Source organism: Chaetura pelagica, unplaced genomic scaffold (assembly GCF_000747805.2).
Source record: "Chaetura pelagica isolate M959 unplaced genomic scaffold, ChaPel_1.0 scaffold356, whole genome shotgun sequence".
Taxonomy (NCBI): domain Eukaryota; kingdom Metazoa; phylum Chordata; class Aves; order Apodiformes; family Apodidae; genus Chaetura; species Chaetura pelagica.
This window is the reverse complement of record NW_009953964.1, coordinates 4,395,716-4,421,223: the sequence shown is the minus strand read 5'-3', so window position 1 is coordinate 4,421,223 and position 25,508 is coordinate 4,395,716. Positions and strand designations below refer to the sequence as shown.

Sequence of the window (25,508 nt, the reverse complement as noted above, 5' to 3'; positions counted from 1 at the left end):
AACACTTTCACCTCTTCAACTCTACTGAGCTAAATATCACAGCAATCTCCTATTAGTCACACTTACAACAAAGTTCAAAAAATTAAAATCAGTTACAATAATGTTTAAAATTGTATAATGGTATAAACTAATCTGTTCTAAGGCTTTTACCACAGTAAGATACTTAGCTGTCATTTGTTTGGCTGATAACTGCACCTTAAAAAAAAGCAGAATGACAGATCAGGTCATAGTTGATCAGAGGGCATATGTAGATGTGCACTCGTGCAGTCACAGCTGGGTGTGCACACAGAGACTGCCCCAGCACAGCAAACCACCCTCTAACACATCTCCCACCCCCACGGGGCACACTACTAACAGCATCCAAGCCAGCTGGTGTAATTCTAACTTAAGCATTTTTATATCTCTATGTTGGAGTTGCAAAAAATTCTGGACATATACACAAACCATCAATGGAGGCATTTTCTATATACAAAAAAATAAATATCAAGGGGCAAAGAGCAGCAGTATTACTGATTTTATGGAAAATCTGCATCCATGAGTGAATCAATCAATCAGACTGGTTGAGTCAGGTGGATCCTGTACTGACACAGATACAACTAAGCAATCAGTCATCTCTTTTCCTGCCTGTCTTAAAATCAAAGTCAGCTTTCAGCCAGTTTGTTCTGTGCAGATCTAGGTTAAAGAAAGTGGAACCAACAATCAGCAACTTATTTTTCATATTACAGAGTCAAATACACTACCAAAATTAAATCTAAAGGTACAAAAGGTTTTAGAACATATCTTCCATTTCCAAAGTGCTCAATGTGGGGTTTTTTCTTTCCCCAAAATTGCAGAAACTACCACAGATCAATTTTGTTACTTTTTCCTGCTTTTGGCCTTCTTTGAAACAGCTGTAGAATAATTCTCTGCCATTGAAAAACACACACAAGACACAGATTGTGCTCAACAGGTTTACTCAGACTGGACTCTTAAATGCTCAAGAAAAAGGCACAGATTAAAAGAGACTCGGATGACTCTTTTGAACACAGCAAATGAGATTTTGTTTATAAGGAAAAAAAATACTGCTATGACTTGTATGGGCTGAAAAATTCAAACATTCTTCCCTGTTCCTAATTATTTGCCTTCATTAAAATGAAATTTAAATTAAATTGTATAAACATATGAAATAAAGTCTTGGTATTAGGAAGTTTCTCTTTTGTTTCCTCTATGTACAAATCTTAGTATACAATTTTTACTTTTCATTATACATTTACTACATACTCTTATTCCGAACTGTGTGAGAGCGACTGCAACTGTGTGTTTTGAGAAAATGCTTTGCATTCAGAAAGAATCCACCTGCTTTTTCGGCCAGCAGTGCCAATCAGAATTTAGGAAGAGATGGTGGGTCAGGGAGAGCATCCACTCAAATGTAATCATCCTCTACTGGCTCTCCATTGACATCACAGTAATGGATGAAGATGGCCACCACACGCTGGAACACACCTTTCTTCATCTGCCGCAGTTCCGAGATCTCCTCTCCTATTGTTTCCATACAAATGTCTGCAGACAATTGTCCTTTCCTTCGGGGTGCATAAATTGTAGCTGTGGAAGGCACATAGGGTTAAAAATTAAAATCTTTCCTAGAAAGAAATTCACAAGTGAATCTGTTTTGCATTACACAAGATAGTCTTGGAACAAACAGAAAAATCTTCCATGGAGCAGCCACCTTTAGGGACTATTATTCAAGCAGGAAAGGTGTTCTGCCTTCACCATATTTCAACCTTTTGATAGCTCCAACACTCCTTGAATGCATGCAAAGTCCATGTGTCTGTGAGTGAAGGGAATCCCATTGCATTACAAAGTCTGAGACTTATCCAACACACTTTCAGGTTATCCATTCCAGTAATCACTTAAGTGTTTTACAAACAGAGCAATTAAGGATAAAGCAGAAGACTTGTTATTTTTCACAGCTGTAACATCATGATTAATCTAATTACTCTTTTAAATCAAATACATACATTTTTTCAATAATTCAGACTACATACTGAACCACAAGCATTAAGTCTACGAATCCGTTTCAATTTTAAAAAATAATTAAAAAATCACACAAAGGCATAGCCAAAAATATTTCTCATTTTGCCCCCTTGAACTGGAACAAGATAAGAATATCCAAAACAATGTCAACTAAAAATACCTCTAATGAAGGAGATTCCAAGATTTTCCTAGTTAAGTGGTGAAGAACAGATTTACCTCTGCTACCAAGCAACATTCTTAATTGAGCCCTAGGAACAGCCACTATAATATAAGACAAACTCCTAAATAGAAAGAGGTGTATCCATCCTAAACTAACCCATATCATCTCTGTTCCAGGGTTTAAGATCAGTTCTTCCCTCTTTTCTCCCAAGTTTCTGTGAATCACACTTCATTTTGCTGGACTCTCTTCAGCCCACCTTCACAAAGCAAAGCCAGAGGCGTGAGCCCAGCTGAGCTTTCAGCAGCAGTGCCAGTACACTCCACAGAAGAACTGCTTGGACTACACATTACAACATAAGTTTTGCTTGTGTTATAAAAGCACTTATATGCCAAACTCATCAGATTTTTAGGCTAAACAACAGATTGGCTCTCTGATTTTGTCAGTAGTAGAAGTCTCTAGCTGGCCAACAAACTGCTTCAGTACTGTGGCCTCTCCTCTGCTGGATGCCCTCATCATCCAACTCCCAACACAGCTACAAATAGGTATTTATAGTCTACCAAAAGCTAGCATTAGAATTAGAAAACTGAAAAGGAATACTTTGTCAGCCTGGGATGAAGCAACAAGTTCTCTGACCACATCAAAGAAGATTACTCACTTCTCTCATCATCCTCAAAGTCATATCTAGCGTAGCTGTTTGGCTCTGCTGTTCTCAGGGATCTCAACCAGGGGAAGTCAGTAATCATGGAGTAAGGGGCACCATCCACAATACCTAGAAGACAGACAGGATGAGGATATGAAGATGGCAATGTGTACTGCAGCAGCAGTACTCTTCAAATAAACTCCACTGAATCACATAGATTAATCACTTTAATGCAGGGAAAGCACATCCTCACTTCAATTCTCCCACCCTGTGCCAAAGGTTCTCCACTTTCCTCAGAAGAATTACTATTCACATATTTTGTAATGATACAGTTACTTATCTTAGCAAGAGACTGATATCAGCTTTCAGCTCTCTATAAACACTCACCTTCTAGAGTATAAATATCTCGACCCCAAGGGTATTTAGTGTATTTCTTCAGGTCTTCATCAGTTCGTGTAGCTTCAGGGAAGAACTCATATTTAATAAGCTCTCTAGAGAGGAGAAAGACATTACAGCCAGTAGTGATGGGAAATGTGAAGGCAGGAGGGTAAAAAACCAAGCTTAATTGCCCAACCATCTTCCCCAAAAACTAACATCATTTCTTGGAGTGAAACAGTCTCTTCTTAAGTAAAGGACACTTGTTTTCATATTTGAGGATACTCTTCAGCCATTCTGACAACTTCAATGTTCAATTGACTTACTGCAGGATGAAACAGAACTGTGGAGTTCTACAGTATTTTTCATACTGTTATGTTTATTTAATCTACATTTTGTATTAGATACATGTTGACTTTGAAATTCTACATTGCACCACCTAGAGTTCAACATTTGCTAGTCAAACTTATATTTTCAATTTGACTAACAGAAAACAAAAGTCCACAGCTTGACTGAAGCTGTAGGTGCTGAATCAGGATTGTTTAATGCCTTTTCTGAAAAGTTACTGAAGGGCAAGTACTCACTGGTTGATATTTGCTATTGTGTCCATCCAGCTCCGAATGCGCACCTTATTGCGGACGTTAGGTGGGTTACTGAACTCATGAATTATGCAGATGTGGTATGGATAAGGGCCACTAAAGATCTTTTGCTCAAGAGTCAACGTATCAACCTGTGAAAGGCAGCAAAGACTTGTAACCAAAAGAAACAGAGAGACATGATTTTCAAGTAAAGAGCAAGTATCTACCAAATCCCCCAAATTGTGGGGGAACACATCAAGTGAAAACAAGGTTTAACAGCACACAATTAAATCCATGATTAAGCAGAGTAAAAACTTTCTAGTTCAGATTGGCAAATGAACCTTCTCGAGGAGTGGAATTTGATGGGATGTGAGTGCTTTCTGATGTGTTTCACAACTCCTGTAAGTAAACTTTAATAGAATTACATAGTGGTCTAAACTACATTAACTTTCTCAGAATTTGTCTATGGCTTAAGGGGAGGGGTTGTTTTTTGGTTGGTTTAGTTTTAATAGTCTTACCACTTTCCTCTTGCTAAAGCAAGACATCATGTTTCAAAGAAAAGCTGCTTTTTATACCTAATCAGCCCTTCCTAGTTGGTCCAGGAAATCAAGTCAGAGGAAGCATTACATTGCATGAGAGAAGCAACATCACAGTGTAACATTGAGTGCTCTGGTTAGAGTGATGAAGTTAAAAAACAAACACATTCCTGATCTTAAATTAAGCCCTCTTAATTACTTGTCAAATGACCTCAACAGCTCACTAAGTGTCAGTGCTTACATCTCCTACACACAACCTGTGGTAGGAAAGGGTGGTTCCAGTACCACAACTGTCTTGCAACATGGCTTAGCACCAAAAGAGGATACAGCTTTCAACAAAGTAGTACTCAAAATTCTAATTGCTGCTACTTACTCTAACAGAACACGGGTTAAAGATTTTGGATATCTATGCCTATGTCATGCTTTTGTTCATACATAACTACAAGCTCACTTGCAGCATCTAGATTCTTACAGTTAATTTTAGTTATTCAGTTTGGAATTTATTCAATGTGTCATGATTCTAACAGCATCTTCTAACACAATGAATATTTAGGGATGTTAATATTAAGTCTTCAAATTCATTATCATTCAAGTTCCACGTTCTGCAATAAAAGCCTTTATGGGGTAAAGTTTTAATAAACCAATTTCTCAGATTTGTGTTACTTAACACTCATATTTCTCGCATTAAATGAAAATCCTAAGAAGCCAAGAGTGATGAAAGAATAGAGAGAGAACTTCAGATCTGTTGTATCAAAGTTGGTTGTGTACCTGCTGCATTGGACGCAGATAAATGATCCGGTTTCTTTCCGGTGGCATCCTGAGAATCTGATCCAGAACCTGATCCATGTTTAACTTCTTGCACTGGGCATAGTCAAACCGATTGACAACTGGTGCATTTTCTACCTTTAAATGTTTCAATACACGGCACCTTGTAGCTATAAGTCAATAAACAAACTTATTAGAAGAGAATAAATATCTTACTGAGAATACCTGAGGGGCCTTCTTGTCAGAGATTTTCAAAACCAGTTGCTTCAAGAGGTGGCAAACAAGTAATTTAAGTAACAGACAATTACTGAAGTAGTTTGGTTAGTTGGCAACTTCAGTACATTGAAGAAATAGACTAGCTATTTGCTTCTTCCACACTATGATCAAACTTTTACATTGCAAATTTGTAAGAAGAGTCCTTTTAAAAGGCCATGTCAAATTTAATCTAACAATAATCTTTTTCTCCCTTTGTTTACTTTCACAAAGCCCTCTGAAATGGTCTGTGGACTGCCACAATTAAACACCATTGACTTCCAAGTCAGATCAAATATAGAGAATTGTGAAGCCACACAATGAAAAAGAAAGCTTTTTTTTTTTCTAGTAATGATGCTCATGTAACCAAAATTTAGTTCAAAATTAATATACGTTTTGAGAAGTATTGAGGAATAAAGAAATAATTTCTTTATTCACTGCTAAGTAGAGATATCTCATTTCAGAAGCAAGTGGTTTGTGGTGTAGGTGTTGTAGAAAACAAAAAATGACATGCTTCGATATAGGACTAGTCACACACCCTGGCATGTGAATCTAATGCAGCCTAAGCACCTAATTTAAAATAGATTTTTATCATGTCAAGGAGGAAAGTATCATCATGTCAGCTAATCAATCTAAGGAAGCAGGAAGAAATGAGAGAAAACACAAGGTACTCTGAAACTAATTTTATCAGCTTCCAATTATTGTATTATCACTCTTGAATAAACATCTCAGCCTCCTAACTGCTATATAATTTCACCTATTGTTTTTCAGATATTAAATTTTATTAAACCTGTTACAAGGAAAGAGGCATTTAAATTGAGAAGCAGTAATAGTTGGTGCTCTAAGCATCCAGCTGACATCCAGCAAAACTGCTGATGAATACAAAATAAGCAGTGGACTAATTCTTTCAGAAATTTCTGATAATGCCAGATAGAGGACACATAACATTAGTTACATACCATGGATGAACATCATTTTGGGGCAGTCTTTCAGTACCAAATCTGTTATTCCACAATTGGTCAAGGTGATTCCAACAAGGTTTTTTGATTTCAAAGTCAGTACCTGTTAAAAATGTAAAAAAACATAAATAATCCATGGCAGGATAGAAACAAATGAAAAAACTAAAATAAACTGAATTTTAAAAGATACTGACAGATAGAGAATGATATTAATTGGATACAAATCACTGTAATACAGCTTCTGATGGCAACCATTATTTGAGATGACCAGGTTACTGAGGGCAATGCAAAAAAACCCAGACTTGCTGCTGATCAGCAACATTACAAAACAGAAGAAAAATTTCACAAGATTAAAAGAGGAGTTATATTACAAAACACAATTTCTATCAGAAAACCCAAGTAACATCTGTGAAAAACTTCAAACTTTCTCTATTTTTCAACCACAATTACAAAAATGGCAATTCTAGACAGCAACACTTGTTTAAACACAAAGGTCTGGCAGAGAATCATGGTTTGCACTCCCCATACCAATGTATTTTTTAACAGCACCATCTCAGAGGAAAATCTCACATGGAAGGTGGAAAATTATATACTAAATTGTTTAATCCTCCATGTACACTATCAGTGTTTGAAAAATGAAGCACACATCAAGCTCAAGGAACACACAAGTAGAATCATTTCCAATACCATGAGCACAGGGCAAATGTAGTAATAAAAAGTTTTTTGATTTTTTTTTTTAATTTTTCTGTTTTATCACTAAAATGACAGCAGCTCAAGGAGGAAGCTCACCAATTAATTGAAGGAAACTAAATAGTTCTAGTAAAACAAAGTAAAGATGTGTAAAGAGAAAAAAGCAGCATTCTGCTATGGGTTCCTTCACTCCCAGCCATTTAAGCTGTTGCTTGTAACCACACAGTATAAATTTACAATACTGTTATTTCAAAATGGCTTATTTTAAGAAGAAAAACCATGAACTTAAAAGTATATTTTAAGTTAATTACAAAAGCTGCAATGCATGCTAGCAACCAGAAAAATATTATGGGACACATTCACAAAAGTTATCTTAAATCAGTGAGGCTAAGTTATCCACTGGACAGAGAGCAGAAAATAAATGTAGGCAGGTTTCTCTACAGCAGAACTCAGAAGTGAACTTAAGTTAGATGTTCAGAATCATCCCCTGAAACAATCTCATTCTCGGCTAGAATATGAGCCTTGTATAAACTGCTTCACTAGTCAATACTGAAGCCAGACCTTGCAGTTTCTCTTCCTTTGTCTGATCTTCACTGCAGAAGAATTAACTCACATTACTTATACACTAAAAACCTCCAGTCTGCAAAGTAACAGCTGAATTGCTGTGTCAAGAGCTGAGTACATATCCTATGTTTCTGTTAGCAGCAGTCTATGCTTTCATTTAAAAAATAGATGCCAGATAATATTTTATTTTTCCCTGCAAATCAAGGACACTGTGGGAAGGAGGGCTCACAGCACTGCAGTCATGAGTATCTGACAGACTTCAAGTTCAGCTTTAGCTCATAGTTTGATCTTCTCAGACTAGTCAGGCTATCAGTGCACCTAACAGAAATTTCCTGTATCTGTCCAAGACCAAAGTGAGCAGCAACAACAGTAACAACTCATCTGGCTCTAACAGGAAGACAAGCTTATACAATTACATTATTATTAAATAGCATCCCCAGCTAACAAACTTGTAGCAAGTGAAGAAAAAGACCTTACTTGAACATGATCATCTTCAATAACCGGGTCACTTGTGCTTGTGGACTTGTCAGCTGTCCTTTTCCTCTTTGTGGTTTGCCGTGGCTTTGGCTTAGCCACCTCTGCAAAAAGAAAAAGCAGAAATCTTTCCTCTGTTTGCATTTCAGGGTAACAATAGAGGCATTCCCTATCTGAAAATGTTCAGTAAGAACATTAATTTCTTACATAATCAGCTTAAAATACTCATCTGGCTTGAAAACAATTATATCTCTTTTCCTTGCACAAAAAACACTTTCAGGTTTGTTGCTTAGAATCATTCAGAGCAAGTAACTTGGGGCAGGGCTGTTTAAAGGTAAAAACACAGGAATGCTGAACCTACAGGTTCAACTCCACAGAAAGGTGCAGAGCCAAGAAAAGAGTAGAAGATGAATTGTTAGATTACACTTGGTTCTCTGCAGCGAACAGAACATCCTTAACAAATACAAGAACCAAAATGGCTTTTTAAATAGTAGAAATAATCTCAACCTGCTTGAAAGTCTGCTCTGTATAACTGTCACTAAGTTGTTCTAATATTGCAAAGGATGCCTGGGTATAAAACACTTTGATGTTCCCAAGCTGCTTCTTCCTCCATTTCATGCACCACTGAAATCAAATTCCTGCTTGATTTGAAAGATTAGGGTTTTGAGAAGAAATTACAGTAGATGACCACCCTTACTTCCTACAGCAAGAGAATAAATGCTCTTTAATTTTCTGTAATTAACAGATTGAAATGAGAAATTATTTTACTAAAATAAAGAATTATTTTACTTTTTTTGTTAAAGCATATATGGCATGTTCATAAAGATTCTCAATCAAGATAGAAGTGCAAAATATTAAAAGACTGGATATGAAATTCTCCATGATATACTGCCATTAACATCAATACTTCTTTTCCTACTTTACATCATAAAATTCCAACAATACACAGAAACAATTAACTAACATGTGACATTCAGTTAGGCTCATGAGCTCCAAAATTCAGGTTACTGCTTTAAGGGGAACCCACAGGTTGGAAGAATGTCAAGTACTCGACTTGTGGCACCCATGAATCATCCCCAGGGAATGTTTTTGACAGTTCCTAGAGCAGCTACAGATAGTGAAACACCTCATACATAATATGGGAAAAACTTTCCAATTCTGTATTGAATTTTTCAAGGTGCAGCCCAAGGCCATGAAATCTTTCCAGCAAGTCTAACATAACATGCATTTTAAAATGTCAAAAACTCGCTTCACTGCAAACCGAAATTTAAACAAATTTTTAAAAAACTTTATCTTAAGGTGTAGCTTATGTTTCTACTAAAGTAAAAATCAAAATGTACACAGTTGAGCCATCCTTTAACCAGGTAGTCTTTGGTAATAACCTTTTTAAAATTTTACACTCTTTAATATTTAGCTTGTTGCACTGTTTAATATGAGTAAATCATTTCAGAGAAATAAAACACCCTGAAGTCTACTACCAAATGGGTTTGTTACAGAGGTCAAAAACAACGTCAGTTATGCTAGAATATTCAAGTCATATTCAAGGCACATTTTTAGAATATTGATGGAAAAATATTTCCAACTCTGTAACAAAGCATTTTCAGGTTAAAATTTAATGACTAGGATATCCCACTCTAAATTAAGAGAAGCTTTTTAACAGCCAGGCAGAAGCAGCCTTGCTGTCCTATGCATTAGACACAGATTTAAAAGATAAAAACAATCCATCAAGTCTCATTTTCTGCCTCAAGCATCAGTTGATATCTGATGTTTCAAAGAGGAAGACAAGTCCATAAAGAAATACACATAATTGTACAGAGCTGGGAAAACAGTTCTGACTTGAATAAGCTAAATATAGGAAATACTTAAGCATCTTTTTCCTGAAACACGAAAACAGATTCTTCCAGAAAGATACCCTAATTTAATACTTAGATCTGACTGACTTTATTTCATGTTTTGGTAATGGATAAGAATAGACAGGAAATATTTTATTCTGATTTTTGTACAACAGTTACTGGTCAAAATGGGGCAAGGCAGCAAACAGACATTACAAATTTAATAGGAAGATCATTTATTCAATCTCAGATGCATCTAGCTACAGAACAATATCCTGGGTGATTTAGATGTCATTAACATTTTGAAACATTAAGATAAACTGGAAAGACTAGGACTTGTGTTTGAATGATTCCATGTTAACAGAGCTACAAATTTGCTATCAAGCTCTACTACCTCCAACATGTACAGTTCTGTAACCAGCATGTTTTTTATTTCATTTACAGCAAAGAATCCCAGATGAGGTAATTATAAAGTGTGCTATGCCACACTATTATTTTAGAAAGCAAGCATATTTGGAAGAAACAGCAAGTTCCCCTCTCCTACCTATTCTTTTCTCCCAACATTCCTGGCTTCAGCTCTTCAGGACTATTTTATTGCCTTGTTTGTTTTGCATGATGTGAAGCATGAACCTACTTAACATAATTTTTTCAACAAGTTTGATCACACCTTGTATGGTTGGAAGTAGAGTCCAAAATGCAGGTGCACAAGCTCGGCTCTATTTTAATTATGGCTTGCTTTATTAGTTGATAAAGTATCAGTTATTAACTTTTCCCTTCTTGCTAAGATCTGAGCGTACCTGCTGTCTTCTTCCTTTTAAAGGGAGAATTTTAATGGGGGAGACAGTCTTATGTTTCAAATAACAGCCTTCACAGGAAGAGAGAAGCTGTCAAAAGAAGTTGCATTTGGTTTTCAAATGAGTAAATCAAACACCGTTTAGCATGTATGGGTAACATAGACAGAAATACTTGCATGGAGAAAAAAAGTCAGTAGCAGTCCTTCAGAGAGATCTGTTATTTTACCTAGCTAGGGCAGCAAAGACAGCCATTGCTGTTCCATCAATATTCTGACCAAATTAGTTTTAAATTACTAACCAACAGACTTCACTTTTAACTTCAGTATTATCTGTGGGTGTTGTGGTTGTTCAGTACTGTCTTGTGCCAGGACAGTAGCTTACTGAGAAATTGATATATGCCTGTAAGTCATACCTGATTCTGACACCAGTGGGACATGGGACAGCTTGCTTCTAGCTCTTGTTAGTGGCCGGCGAGGATATTCTTCTTTATACTCCATCTCACAGCTTCTGCGCTGGGAGGTCGTGCTCCCCTCTTCACTGGCAGGCCCACAGACACTCCCACTAGTCCTCTCATCACTTGCCTCTCCTGGAGGCCCACAGTTTGGCAGAGTCCTAAGTGCAAAATCTGACCCAGTGCTGTTTGGTCCATTCCTGCAGGCTCCACTCGTGGATGGGCACTCCCCATCGCAACACTCACTAGTCCTCTGTTGTGCATCCTGTGGCTTGTGGCAGGAACACCTGGAACAAACAGAGCTCTCCTCAGTCTCTCTCTCACTGGAACCTTCACTTTTACAAGGTGAGCAGACACATTGCCTGGATTCATCTCCAGTTGCTGGACTGGTGCCAGCAGAGTGGCTATTAGCTGTCTGTGCACAGTCAGGACTAGGAGAAACAGCACTGCAGGAGCTGGATGTTCCCGTTGATCCTGTAGCATTACTGCAACCTGGGTAAGAATCTTTGCTTTTGTTCCTTTCAGGCACGTCACTTGCTGCTTTCATGTCTGCTTTAATCTGCTCACTTGTTACTTGACAACCTTTCTCACAGCTGCTTTCCTCAGTATGGAACTGCTTTGCCTGGCCCCCTTGGCTGGCACATCTCTTCCTCAGCGGCGTCTTGCCTTTCCCACTCACTGCAAGTGTTCATAAGTGAGAGAGAACAATGAGACAACCTAATACACGGTTTAAATAAATACTGAGTGCTACTCTGTTAAAGGCTCCTTAAAACAGAAGGCAGCTTAGAGGCCAATGACAGATATTGTTCCTGACAATAAGCTGCTATTCACTGGAATTCCTTGCAATTACTGAATCTCTAACATCCGGCAGCTGTTTCTGCAGGGATGTGCTGGGGCATTTATCAATACATGAGATACATATTTGCCAGAGTCTAGTATTTCCACAGAACAGCTAACTGGTTAAAAAAAGCCAAAGCACAAAAATACGAAAGACAAACTGATAATAGGCTTCTGTTTGCTGAAATATGACAAATAAGTCTAAGGAATTAAATAGCAACAGATAGAACTAAAGTTTATGCTTTCAATGGCAGCCCTTGGCTCCCCCTCCTGGGTACAGACAGTGGTGTCAATAACATCAGTCTCAGTTTACAGATGAATAAAAAAGCATAGAGAATAGTGTACAAATCACAATTGGATCTGACTGGTCTTAAGCTTCTCAGATAATTACACTAAACCAAGCCTGAAAAAAACTACATTATTGGCACTGCAAAAGTTTATGCAAATTTTCTCCAAAAGCTATTTCAACCCTCAAACCAGAACTGACAGCTATGCTGAAAGTGCAGCACTCTACAGATTTTCAACTTGAAACTACCAGTCTTGTTGGAATGCACTAAAGTGACAGGGGGTTGATGTGTAGGGAGTATGCTCGTTACAAGAGGAAGAGACTTGATCCATTACAGCTTTGATATGTCCTATGCTTTGCAGAAATTTAAACCAGTACTAGACCAGTATATTTCTCAGTCCTTCACAATGCAGGATTTTAATGTTGACTGCTTAGCTGAAAATTCATTAAGGCTTAATACTGTGTCTACTTCATCTGTCAATTACATTCAGATTACAAATCAGCTTCCTCCCTTCTTGCATGCATATAAAACTACTTCACTTAGAATACAAACTACAGGAAAAAGCATGTCATCCCTGCTGCACAACTGATGGCATCAGACTAAGGACTTGGTGCTATAGATGTGCAGTTATAGCTATAAATTCAAAAGACAGGGAACATCCTCTCTATGTCTCTCTATAATTGTCATACTACCATGAAGTTCTAGGCCTCTGACTCTGAGTGAGTCATAATGTGTATAGTACTAGTAGTAGCATGTACACACACATACTATAATAGTAAGCATTGTTCAGAAGTGAAGATGACAGTACTTAACATCACCCTGAGAACTCTAAACTCCAGAGCTCTCAAAGTAAAGTTAATCTTGAAGCATCCCCCTCAGAACACTCCCACAGAGCCCTCAAGAACCAAAAGATGGCTACAAATCTCATGCTTTTGGCCCAAAGGTCACGTTTCATTTCAGAAGCAATGCTTTGACAGATGAATCATACAGACCAATATAGCTGAAAATCTGGCTTCACAGACATGAGAAATTCCGTGCACTTGAAAAACCAAAAGAGCAGCTGCAGGTTGATGTGTGCAAAGCAGTGCAGCACCACTATTTTGTGTTTCTGTACAGCAACTATGTGATTGCAGCTGAGAGAGATGTGTCCTTACATTTCAATTGTAGATTTGTAACAGGGGCAAGCAAACAAGCATGCTTGTTACAAAGCTAGGAATAACAATGAACAAGATTGAAAGACTGGAGGTTTAAGAATAGATTTTGCTTAACAGTGCCCAGGAACCCATCTGTTCCACACCTGAAGGTTCTCTAGTTTCCACTGGATCTCTGCTTTTCTCTTCTCCATCTGAGTAATTCTGTGCAATGTTGTTAGAGATGCAGGCTCTTGAAGTCCCCATGTTTTCTTCCTCATCCTCACTGTCTGAATCATGGACAGTAATAGGTGCTGCTTTTACAACAGGCTGAATGCCACTTGGTCCTAAAAAAAGTAGAAGAATGCCAGCAGTTTATTTAAAAATCAGCCAAGTATGGATTAAAGGGCTGAAGACTTTTTAGAATACTTGAAAAAAATGACAAGAGACTAATTTGGTTCAATTTAGCTACCCATTCTGTGACTCCCTCAATTAAAATCCAAATACAAGAAGAGCAAAACACTGCATTTCAGCATTAAAGCACTCCAGTTTGGAAACAGAAGAGTGTTCCAATGCAAGACAAAACACAGGTTTTCTGTAATGCTTCTCTGCTTCAGACCACCTTAAAGGCTCTTCCACAGCAGCATGAGTAACTGCAGAACTATGTATTATAAGCAGTCCCTGAAACATCCACCACAAGGACAGAAATGTCGGTCAGAACATCTGCAATTATCCTCCTAAATCCCATCAGCAGAAGCAGGGGGGAGAAGCACAAATTATCAAGCTCCAGTATAAATGTGCTTTGCTAGTTACCTCTCTTTGCTACTAACTGAAGGCATTAGCCAATCACAATGACATCTGCCTGTGAATAACACAAGAAACAAACATTAAATTAAATAACCTTTTCAGGAGTTATATTGAAAAGTGAATAGATCCAGCACATGTATATGTTACTTCACATTGTTGGCATATTTAGTAGAAAATTACAAACAGTGGCTATAAGAGAAATCAAGACTGCTTTATATCACTAATGTGTGTCACTAATTATGTCACTACAAATACAAAGTAAATTAACACTGGAACAATTTGTTCTGGCTTGAAAAAAAGCAAAAAAGAATTCACATACTGCAGTGAAAAAGGTAAGGCTATTAATATCAACATCAGAACACAAAAAGTTCATTCAGATCTTGAGTCTTTTGTTATACTTGGCACAAAAATAAGGCTTTATATCAAGATATTTTACTCCATATTCAACAGAAAATTGGGGACTGTAAAACAGAATTTAAAACAGAATAAATTTCCTCACAGCAGGAAGCCGCCCTAGCATCCTTATTCCAAACACACCAGACAACCCAGCTGAAGAAAATAATCCACAACCAGACTTACACTGAAAAATGTAACCCCCCAAGAAGGGGACAGCAAAAAGTAATTTATTTCCAAAACCAAAGTTACCTGCTTGCTCTTCATCGACCTCCATAGGAACCACAGCCTGGCTTTGGGCTGGGACCTCATTCTGGCCCTGCCCAGCAGCTTCTTCCTGTGCCACCTCCTCCATCTCATTCAGTGCTGAAAGGATTAATATTATGTCAAGAAGAGGAAACAAGGAATTCAGCTAGCAACACAGAGTCAGAGAATCATCAAGAAATGAGTAACAGCTGCCTTGATGCCTTCAGTGAGTCTCGAAGTTGCATAAAGTCTCTCAGATATTTTTTTACATCTTTGTAGCCAAGACTCCAGCCTAACTTTTGGGGTTTACTTCTCCCAGATTTTCCATCCCTCCTCTAGAGTCTTGATCTACTGCAGGGCGCAGCATAATCAGGATTTACACATTCTTTCCCTCCAATGACTTCTGCCTTTACTGGGAAAGTTTAAAAACACATGATTTGACACTGATGTACTCCCAGCTCTGACCAGAGGAGCCCAGAAAACACTTTACACTTACACAGACAAGTATCACACAGACAGTGTGCATTTCCAACATCTGTACTGACATCAATAATTGAACTGTAATGTGCCTGTAACAGCCATCAGATACAATATGAAGATAGCTTTTATCACACAGGTGTCAGAGGTGTGCAGACAGCCCTCAGAAGAGATTAAAGTTACATATCAGGAACTGAAAGAGAGACAAGCTTTCAATGTATATGATTATCTTCTCTAGGATCCCACATACCCGGTAATGCAACTAAAATCACTCCCTACAAAGATTCAGGAAGATCACATATTACCTTCAGCAGCAATCTGCTGCTCCTCAGCTTGACCATCGTGCCGCAGCTCATTCTCCTCATTCTGGTCATTTGGATGTTGGTGGTTGTTGTGGTGAATGTTTGGATTATTGTTATTCTGGTGGTTGTTGTTGTTGTCATTGTCATTGTTAGAGTTCTGATTGCTGACTAGGGCAGATGAGACACCAATTCCTGTGCCTGCACTTAGGCCCACACGAGCACAACCCTGAAAACAGAGAACTATTAAGATTTGAAAACACAGGCACATTATCTTGACTGCCTACCTTAATGCCAACAGAAAAAGCATTCTGTCAGTAGCATCCAGGATAGCAGGACAATATGCACCTGAAGAAAAGGGAAGTGCTTCCTAAACCCTTTCCTAAGCTACATATTGCAGAGGTCCATCTTAGATTGGAAACTCAAAACTTACACTTTTCTGTTAAACTCTAATGAAAGGGAACTCTATGAAACACGTAACACTTTGTTAAATTGTATTTTATTTGCTATAAGATCATATGACATCAATACAAATAGCAGATTAGTCTTCTGAGAACACAGTAGCCTGAAGACAGAATTAATGATCAAAGAAAGCAGTTTTTTTACATAGGCAGTTTTAATCATGTTAGAACAGCTGTTATAAAGATTTGTGTAGTATGCCTGTATGGGAGTGAGAAAAACATGAAGAAATAAAATTCCTAAGCTTTGAAAGCACTCCCACAGGGGAACAGTAGCCCTATTTCACCCATTACAAAATCATAAAAACCCCTTCACATTGTAAACAGATCTCCAAGCATGAAAAAAATAATACAAAAAGCAGCAGCAAAATGAAGCAGCAGCAGAGACCTCAACAGAAACACAGAATCACTGTGGGTCTTATTTTCTGGTCACATATTCATACAAGATTATACCTTGCTGCCATCTGCAGAGGAATCATGATTCACACTAACATATAACAACTATAGCAACTGCAAACCAAAGTCGTTTATTTACGAAGCTCTTTAATTCATTACAACTTTTCAAAGAATGCAGAGCAGCTGGAGCTCACCATATTTCCAGTGAGCTGGCAAAAATAAAAAGCAAAGTCATTCCCTGAAAGACTCACCTTTGGAGGTTCACGGAACATCTGGTCCAGAGAAATAAATTCCAAGCTTGGCAGTAACTCAATGAACTGGCTGAAGGAATCCAGCTTTATCGCGTGGCATCGCACCAGGGTGAGGTCAACCAGCCGGGTCCACCTTGAGTGATCTGCAGAAGAGAAGAGACGAATTTCCTGAAGGACTCCTCTCTCACTTATTTTACATTATACACTTTCCAGATTTGAGTATGCATCTCTGCATCTCCATTCTGAATGTTACCAGCATCACTGAAGTTCCAAACCAAACCTCATCTACTGTACTTACTAAGAAATAGAACAGTAGTAAAATTATTTGTTAATATCACAGCTATTCATTTCAAAGGAGTGCAATACCTGTGATCCAATTACTTGGGTTATGCAGATGTGGGCAGTTGTAAATGACAAGATACTTGATGCAAGAAAAAACTTCATTTACAGCTTTCATACCAATATCTGTAATAATTCCTGGATTTTCAACCACATCAGCCAAGCCATACTTCACCAAGTCTCCATTTGTCATTTTACCTAAGAAAAACATAATAGCAAACACAGCAATAAGTTTCAGAAATTTAACTTCTATAGCATGATTTTCTAAGTCCTTATTTTCATCCAATTTTGCAAAATGGATGAGATAATTCTTCAGTCCAATAAAGCTGAGTCTCTCAATTTCAGTACGTTTTGGGGAAGTGAAGAAAAACATACTTGGCTGCACGAGAACAACAGCCTCAATATGGTTACAATAATATATTTTTTAATCTCTCTTAGAAAATTGTTTGGAAACACATCAACTTATTTAACCCTTATATTTGTCAAATAGTTAATGCATATAGGAAATGTCTTACATTGTAGTAAAAACTCATCAACATATCCTAGATGAAGAGTTTCAAACTGTGGAAATTCCAGTTCAGCCATCTTCAAAGCAGAAAAAACACCATCTTTGGTCAAGGAAGGCTGGATTCGCACTTCATGCAACCTGAATGCAATTAAGAATTGTTCCTATTAAAAGACACGTCAAAACACAATTGCCATAGAAACCACTCTAGAAGATGCCCTCTGGTAATAAAATGAAACTATTGTTTCAACAATGGCAAGAAAAAGAGGATATTTGTTGTATCTTTATAGCAGTATTTGGCAGTTAAATGGCAATACGGGATGTGAGAGACTAACAGCCTTTCAGATATAGATCTCAGAAGAAGGCTTATGATACAAAGTGATGCAGAAGCAGACATAACTCCAGTTATTTTAAACACAGAATAGTCCTGTCACATAAAGATTAAATGTTTATTCCTTAAATTTAAGGTTCTGCTTCCTCACATTCTTGTACTTCATTACTTACAAAATACTTATTTTGAAAAAGGAGAAGGGGGAAAGAAAGCTCTAAAGGACCCTACCTTCGTGCAGCAGTTATGATGAGGTAGCCAAGATCCACTTCAAGTGCATTCTTACAAGCTCCCAAAACTATAGTGTGCAAATTCCTAAAGCCACCTGACGAGTAAAAGAATATTCCTTCATTCACAAATCACAACTTTAAGCCTTAGATATCAATCAGTGTTGTTTTGATAAGTGAATTAACAAAATACCTTTTTTAGCAAATCAAAAAAGCACATATTTGCACCCAACTCCTCTAAAATCCTGGTGATTCTACTTACATACAAATGCAACTGGACTTAGCTTATCAGTCAAGAATTAATTGAAGTTAAAAGACCAAAACAATACCCAATACAGAGCTATATTTAGCAACATAACCATAATTCCAAGCTTGATACCATTAAAATAATAATTATTAAAGGATATGCTATGAACTAAAAATCTAAGCTTCACATGCCTCCAGTATTTGCTATGGGGTTTTTTTATTTGCTTAAGCAGGAGGGATAAGAAGTTTCATACCTGATCTCCAGCTGTCTTCTACCACATGCTGGATAAGTCCTCCAAGAAATGGAACACGAACCAGTTCTAAATGCTCCAAATTTCGAGCAGAAGCCAGGCCTGTCACCAGGGGAACATACTTCAAAGAATTTGTGGGTCCTACATAGAACAAACCAATACAGACAAATTAGGTTGTTCACTTAACAACATTGAACATTTCATGCTAAAGAGTTAGAAAACGTCCACATATATCTTCTAGGTCAGGAATGTAACAGAACTATGTAGCAGCAAATAATGTACAGGGGAGGGATACATTTCTATCCAACACCATGAATAAAACAATGACTGTTTTCAGCATCTTGTATTTTAAGGTTTCCATTTACACTTGGGGCCTATGCAGCTTTAACAGATTTGGTAGATTTCCTACATGCTAAAACATCCCCTCCATATACAAATCCCTCTTACCAGCACAATTCCTCATTACAAAAGTGCGTAAGCTGATACAAAGGAAATCTTTAAAAGGCTGTGGTTTGGTGAGTCTCACCCACTTCAAATAAAGGTGCCTCAGCATTGGGATACAAGGAATCTCAGGGACATTCACCCCTAGTAATACATAAGCAAAACAAACATTTTAAACACACTTTAAATTATATACTCTAGGAAAAATGTCTTTGTGTTAACATTCTGGCTTTACAAAGGAAGTATTTTCTTTGCTATATGGCATGTGAGAAAAGCTGTCAATATTTTAAACACAAGTCTTCAGCTCAGTTTTTCAACAGTCTTTTAGAATTTGCCCTTTGGACCAACTATCAGAAATATAACAACTAGTATTTAAAAAATGCCGCATAACAAATTCCCTCTCTTAAAAGGAATTACAACCTTGCAGAGTAGCAAAGCCTTCAAATTCATCCATGTTGAAGCCAACTACTTCATCATTAAACACTTACCTACTAAGTGCAAAGTCTGAATTTTAGCTCCTATAGGAATTTTCAGCTTGTTCTCAGGAGGAATTGGAAAAGCACCGTTACGATTACGAAACTTCCCTAAAATATGAACTTGTGGCATGTATGTCCAAATAGCTTCCACCAGCTCCAAATGAGAGGTCTCAACACCCTGGATAAAAGAATGCAAAGCAAATGTTTTAACACCAGTTCAAGTGTCAATGGCTTGAGCATCAATGTCACAAAGTGTCTTAACCTTCTGAACTTCTCAATAACACACTATACATAACACAATGTCCTACTTAACTTTACATTTGTAGCAAGACTTGTCCTTTTAAAAGCAGAGGGATGAGAGTCTGAAGTAATTTCTGGACTTAAGAGGACCTGTGATTCCCACTGATGCAAGTACAAGTAGTACTAATTGAAAATTATTTGCAAATATGGTCACAATTAACTGATACTCTGCACAGCCAGATCTGAATAAAAAGCCCACATCAAAACCCTGCCACATTTCTGCTCTGTTAACATGCATCACCTCAGCTGGTGAAGGAGGTTCTCTCTGGAGTCTAACCACTCACCAACAGATTTGGACAGGCCTGCAAAGCCTCTAAAACTCCAGGAATGCTGAAAGCTTCATGGCCACGGACTCTGCGTCTTTCAAGATACCTGGGATGAAGACCATAAAGTTGTTCAATGTCTGGCATCTTCCTCAGCAGCGTTAGGAAACTGGAATCAGTGAAACCTAAGATGACAACAACAGATTTGGTATGTGTGATAGCAGACACCTAGCTGCAAAGGGAAAGCCAAATACATTGCTCTCTTTATACAGTAGTATAAATTCTACAATGTCAAAAGATTTCCTCAGTGAATAGCTTGTCCTCTACTTCCAGATTTTAGACATCATGACCTACATACTCTTCTGCCTTGAATTTTGCAGACTTGCTATAGGTTTCCTTCAGTGGAGTGGGATGGCTACAGGGTTAAATATACCTTCTCCCTTCACAGACGAAGCACCTCTGCAGATTGTCAGGCTCTGTGTCTATATCCTCCCTGGAATTCCATTTATCAACTACATGGCTCAAAAATACGCAGCTGGATCAGTTTTCTGCAGCTCATCACTATTCACCACAGCTCACAATTCTCAAAGAAATAAGTTTTTTAAAGCAAAGGATTATTTTATTCTAACATAAGACAACACATAAAAAGGATTTAAAACCAGTAAGCTATCTGTATTTACATCTGCTTTACATTATCTAACCATCCACCTGGTATCAGCCCTAACAATCTAACTTTGCAGGTCCTCTAAGTTTTATAATTCCGTGAATTTAGCTCTCTCCCACAACAAATCCCAGCATTGTAATTTAAATCCAACAGAAATCCTAATACTCACAGGTTTGACCTATGCTGCCAAATTTATCTATTGATCTGAAGATGGCTTGAGGTAAGACATCAAAACTTATTTATTCTTACATTGTTAAGTGTTGGCAGATGAGTTGCTCTCTCATTCCACTGTGTTTTTTTTTTCCTGCCTGCATGCAAACAGCCTCTTCTTGGATTAACCCTTGGATTAACTCCCTTACAATAATCAGACAAACACAGATTGTATTTACAGATTGCTACAGAGAATCCCCATTTCTGCTGCACTAATACCCAATATATATACACACAAATTTTCCAAACCACATACTCAAATATCACAAAAGTCAAAAGGAATTAAATATCTAACTCCTTTCACGGCTTTTGAAAATTTCCCTGTCTGTGCCATGACAGAATACCAGGATAGCAGAGACACTTTTGCCCAATATACTACTTTAAAGGCACCTCTGGAGTGAGTGGTGCAGTACTCACCAGTGGGCATGTACTCCCACCAACGGCCTGCACACAGATCCACAACCTTCACCACCCGCAGGTACAGCGTGACTGCTTCCTTCAGCTTCCGGGACAGGCATTCCATGCACATGATATCCTGCAAGGGAAGGTACCTTTGGGAGAGGAAAAAACACTCCTCTGTTTTATCAAAGGTGGATCCTTTTTGACTTTTTTCCAAACTAAAGGACATTCCAAGCATGACTACACAAATTCATGTCTAATACCTAATAACATTAATTAAGAGAACTTTCAGACCGTACTCTAATCAAGTGTAAAATTTTGCTTAGCAGAATGACTCATTTTTTTTTACACTGAACATGGGACATTTAAGATACAAATACAATATTAAAATGGAGAGTCACTTTAGCTCTCTATTAAATACTGCTGACCAAACCATTTATCACAGTAGTACTTTCAATTTCTAGTACATACTAGTACACTCAATTTGTAAATATTTTGGAGAACTACTGTTTTTAAAGAACTTGTCTGTAAGACATTATGTTTGGAAGATAATTGAGTAAACAACCTGGAGAAGGACTGTGCTATAGCAAAGATATATACTCATCCAAGTTCCCTTCCATACACTAAGAAGCAGACACAATAATTTCAAAACATTCGCCTCAACTATGTAATACCTGAGGTACATTTCTGCACTGAAATCTTTATTCACACACTAGTGAACAGAATTAAATCACTTCTTTCTTCTTTGTCCTACCATTCACAACATTCACATTAATTTTCAAAGTATCGAAATTAAATCTGGTACTGAAAAAAAAACATTTCTCACCCCTTTTTATCCATCAGTTCATCCGTGGTACATCTACATTTTCTGAATACTATGTGACACAATCCTCAATGCAGGGATTGGGGGAAAAAATAGCAAACAATACAACAGCAAACAAGAAATTGACTTCTGACAAGCTGCTCACCTAAAGATGTGGCAAAGCACTTCATGAGAGAGTTGGTTCATATAATCTTTTGGATCCTCAGCTTTGGTAGACTCAGAGCTTTCCCTGTTCACTGAGCACGGCTTCACATTTTTCCGCCGGGGACCCATATTTGCAATGATTTCTGATGAAAGGAAATGTTGACAATGTTATGCAACTGAAAGAAAAAAAGGGACAGAGAGTAGAGAGGACACACCAGTGAAGCTTTGTTTACCAAAAAACTCAGCAAAGTCTGCCAATAAAGATAAGCTCCAGTACAACTGAGTTAACTAAGAAATAGTAAAAATCTTCCAAGAAGTGAAAGTTTACCTCATACATAAGGTCTCAGACATAACCTGATGATTATTAAACTAAAAAAATCCCTTTGGTCTAAGGGGAACTGACAAAGAGCAAAACCACCACAGGTTTAATAAGAGATCAATTATTTTGTGTGAATAAAATATCTTCAGAGATACCATCCACACACAGTTTGACCAAGATAAATCACAGGAAAGCTCTGCAGGGACTACAGGAGTTACCAAGCAAATACCAATTAGCTTTATTCCAGTGAAACACAAAGCCCAAAGCCTCTGCTCAGCAGAAATAAATGTAATTTTCCCTTTAGAACAAAATAGGATCCTACTGATCATTCCCAAAAATGCCCTATTAAAGATCCTCAAACTAGCTCTGCTTAGAGGTTAAAACATCAAATACTCAAGTTGCTTCAAGACCAAAGCTCCAGAAACACTGAAAGACCTTTCCTGAGCAGCAATGCGCAGGATATCCTCTCCTCTTTACTGAAATAATATGTTCATGTCTACATTGTTCTTGCAGCACACTCACAGGCACAGAAGGGCTGAAATAACAATGTTTCATTCAGAAACATACAAATTGATCACAAGAAGTAACAAATAAGTAACTAAAATAAATATGAATGTTAACAACAGAGTAACTGCATTAACACCTCATGCAGATGAAGGGCATGAGAAATGTCTTGACTAGTGCTATTTAGCTGAGGAATGCTTTCTGGTAAGTAGGGTAAAGCATCATTAACTCAGTAAACCTGTTAAACAGGTTGAAAACCAAAATTCAGTGGATGAGGAGAAACAACTTTAAAAAAAAAAGAAGACATATTTTGGAAAACTTTTCAGAGATGTGTCTGTTACAGCATTCACTGTGATGTGAACATAACAGTGTTCACTTTGCACTATGTGGAAGTGACAACTGAGAAGAAAAAACAAAGAATCTCATGGAAATCAGAGAAAAATTTTGCTTTCCCCAACACAAATTATTTATATGCTGGCACAAAATGTGAAGTACTGATAGCTTCACTGTGATTCAATAATTGAAAAGCATGTGCTTTCATATTTTTAAAATTAATTTTAAATTATTTGTTTAATAATTAGTTTTATTTTAAATTGTGATTTTTGAAATAACTAAATGAGCACCTTCTGCCAGTGAACAGCACGAAACATCTCTACTCCTTTTGATTTTCTAGAATTTCTCTGGCCAAAGCTGTGTTTGTTGTCTGTACACATACTACCTTTTTTGGTGCACGGTGGAAAGGTTTAGTAAGTTTGTAATACTGCATGATAACATTGCTCAACTTCATGCAGCCCCAGAACTATTTCAAACTACTTATGAGATTGGATTCTGATGAAAACAAGTATGACATGGATTCCCAGTGAATGTTACCTGATTGCAGAGTTGGAACAAGGAAACAATTGGAACAATGTAAAAAAACTCTAGAAAGATGCAGACACATCAGTCAAATAGAGCAGCAAGGCCAGCATAAAACTGCTGTGGTATAACAAGATAGGAAGAAAGATACTAAGAAACAGACTGTTAAGAATTTGGCCTGTTGTTTGTGAACCACTTAGGAAATCCTACACTTTCATGTGAAGTCATGAGGTTCCTAAAGGGGGAAACAACTGAGAGAACCTCCTCCAGTACAAAATGCCCTTGCTTTGATAAAGGGAACCCTATAATAACAGCAAAGACTCAGAGCTGTCCTAAAAAACTGGAGAGGAGAACTGATACTTTTACAGTCTTTTAAAACTTGATTTGGATAGCAGTGTAGCCAGCATGTCACCTGCTGAAAGTAGTGATTGCTCTTAGTACCAGCATCTGAACCAGCCTAGCCCATGTGCTGGCAAAGAGGACAGCAGGGAGGAACCTAGAGGAGTTCTCTTCGTATTGTGTCCAACTGGCCAAAGATTTAACTGCATGAGTGTATGGAAGAATAATAGTGTCTGTCTCCCTCAGCATATGTGAAGGTTTCAGGTTTTGGCCTTGCTGTATTTGACCTCATTTAGGACAAGAATGCTTTTATCTAAATCAAAGCCAATTTCTAGTATTAGTCTGAACTTGTGAAGACCTCCAGTGAACAAAAATATCACAGGAATTAGGCAATAGGTTCAGAATGCATTTTGAAGTTTTAAGCATGTGCTTAAGTGCTTTTCTGGCTCTACTTTAATGAAAGATGGAAATGTAACATGGAAATATGACTGAGAAATTCTGTTTCACTGAAACTGGAATGAATCCCAGTGATGAACAAAACTCAGAATGAAGCACTATTTTGAGATTTTGAAACAGCTTTCCACCATGTTCATTCTCATTTTGCTGCTGTCTGATGGAAGCCCATGTCAAGAACACCACAGAGAGCCTGCTTACTACATTTCTAATGTGAGGTAAAACCAGTTACTGAACAGCAGTCTGTCATGATAGGGCATGGTAGAAGAACAGTACAAACAATGGCTCAAGTATGAAAGCGTAATAGGAGATAGGGAAACAGTCTGAAAGAATCCTGTAATATTGAAATGCAATAACCACAACCTGCCCTCTGAGTTTGGCCTCCTGCCATTAAGCAAAGGAGGAAAAGAATGACCTAGTCTCTCATGAGGCAGCAGTTTCTGCAAAATACATGCTCCTCTTGATACTATTTTTAAGCTAATGTGTGCAGCTTTAATATCTAATTCTACATTAGGAAGCTGACCCCGTTTTCAAAAAAACCAACCCCTTCAGATATTGTTTTTTAAAGCTGATCGAAAGTTTTGCTCTCCCAGCTCGATTAGTTCACGAGTCCCTGTATGAAACAACAGCTCGATGTGTCACCGAGCTTAAAAAGCTGGAAAAGCCCCGCAGAAACGACCGCTTGGGAGAAAAACGCAGAGAGGGACGGCCTGGCAAGCGCTAATTTCAGAGAAGCGTTTCCTTATGGGGTGACTAAA

At 37.7% G+C, this 25,508-nt stretch overlaps 1 protein-coding gene across 2 annotated transcripts; it reads right to left on the bottom strand.

Annotated features, from left to right (window-relative positions):
- Positions 1–948: 948 nt before the first annotated feature.
- FBXO38 (F-box protein 38) lies at positions 949–22,420 on the bottom strand. 2 transcript variants are annotated; one of them, XM_010001960.1, is made up of 21 exons: positions 22,282–22,420; positions 21,332–21,465; positions 20,062–20,225; positions 19,490–19,655; positions 19,008–19,145; positions 18,564–18,701; positions 18,068–18,161; positions 17,519–17,649; positions 17,031–17,201; positions 16,665–16,807; positions 15,566–15,788; positions 14,790–14,903; positions 13,505–13,684; positions 11,270–11,761; positions 8,010–8,110; positions 6,279–6,381; positions 5,071–5,237; positions 3,773–3,918; positions 3,201–3,304; positions 2,829–2,942; positions 949–1,581 (listed from the first exon to the last, which is right to left on the bottom strand). In XM_010001960.1, the coding sequence occupies exons 1-21, from the start codon at positions 22,407–22,409 to the stop codon at positions 1,403–1,405; spliced, it is 3,330 nt and encodes a 1,109-aa protein (XP_010000262.1). In that variant the 5' UTR covers positions 22,410–22,420; the 3' UTR covers positions 949–1,402. The 2 variants fall into 2 exon arrangements, with proteins under 2 accessions (XP_010000262.1, XP_010000263.1); XM_010001961.1 differs by lacking the exon at positions 11,270–11,761.
- Positions 22,421–25,508: the final 3,088 nt, after the last annotated feature.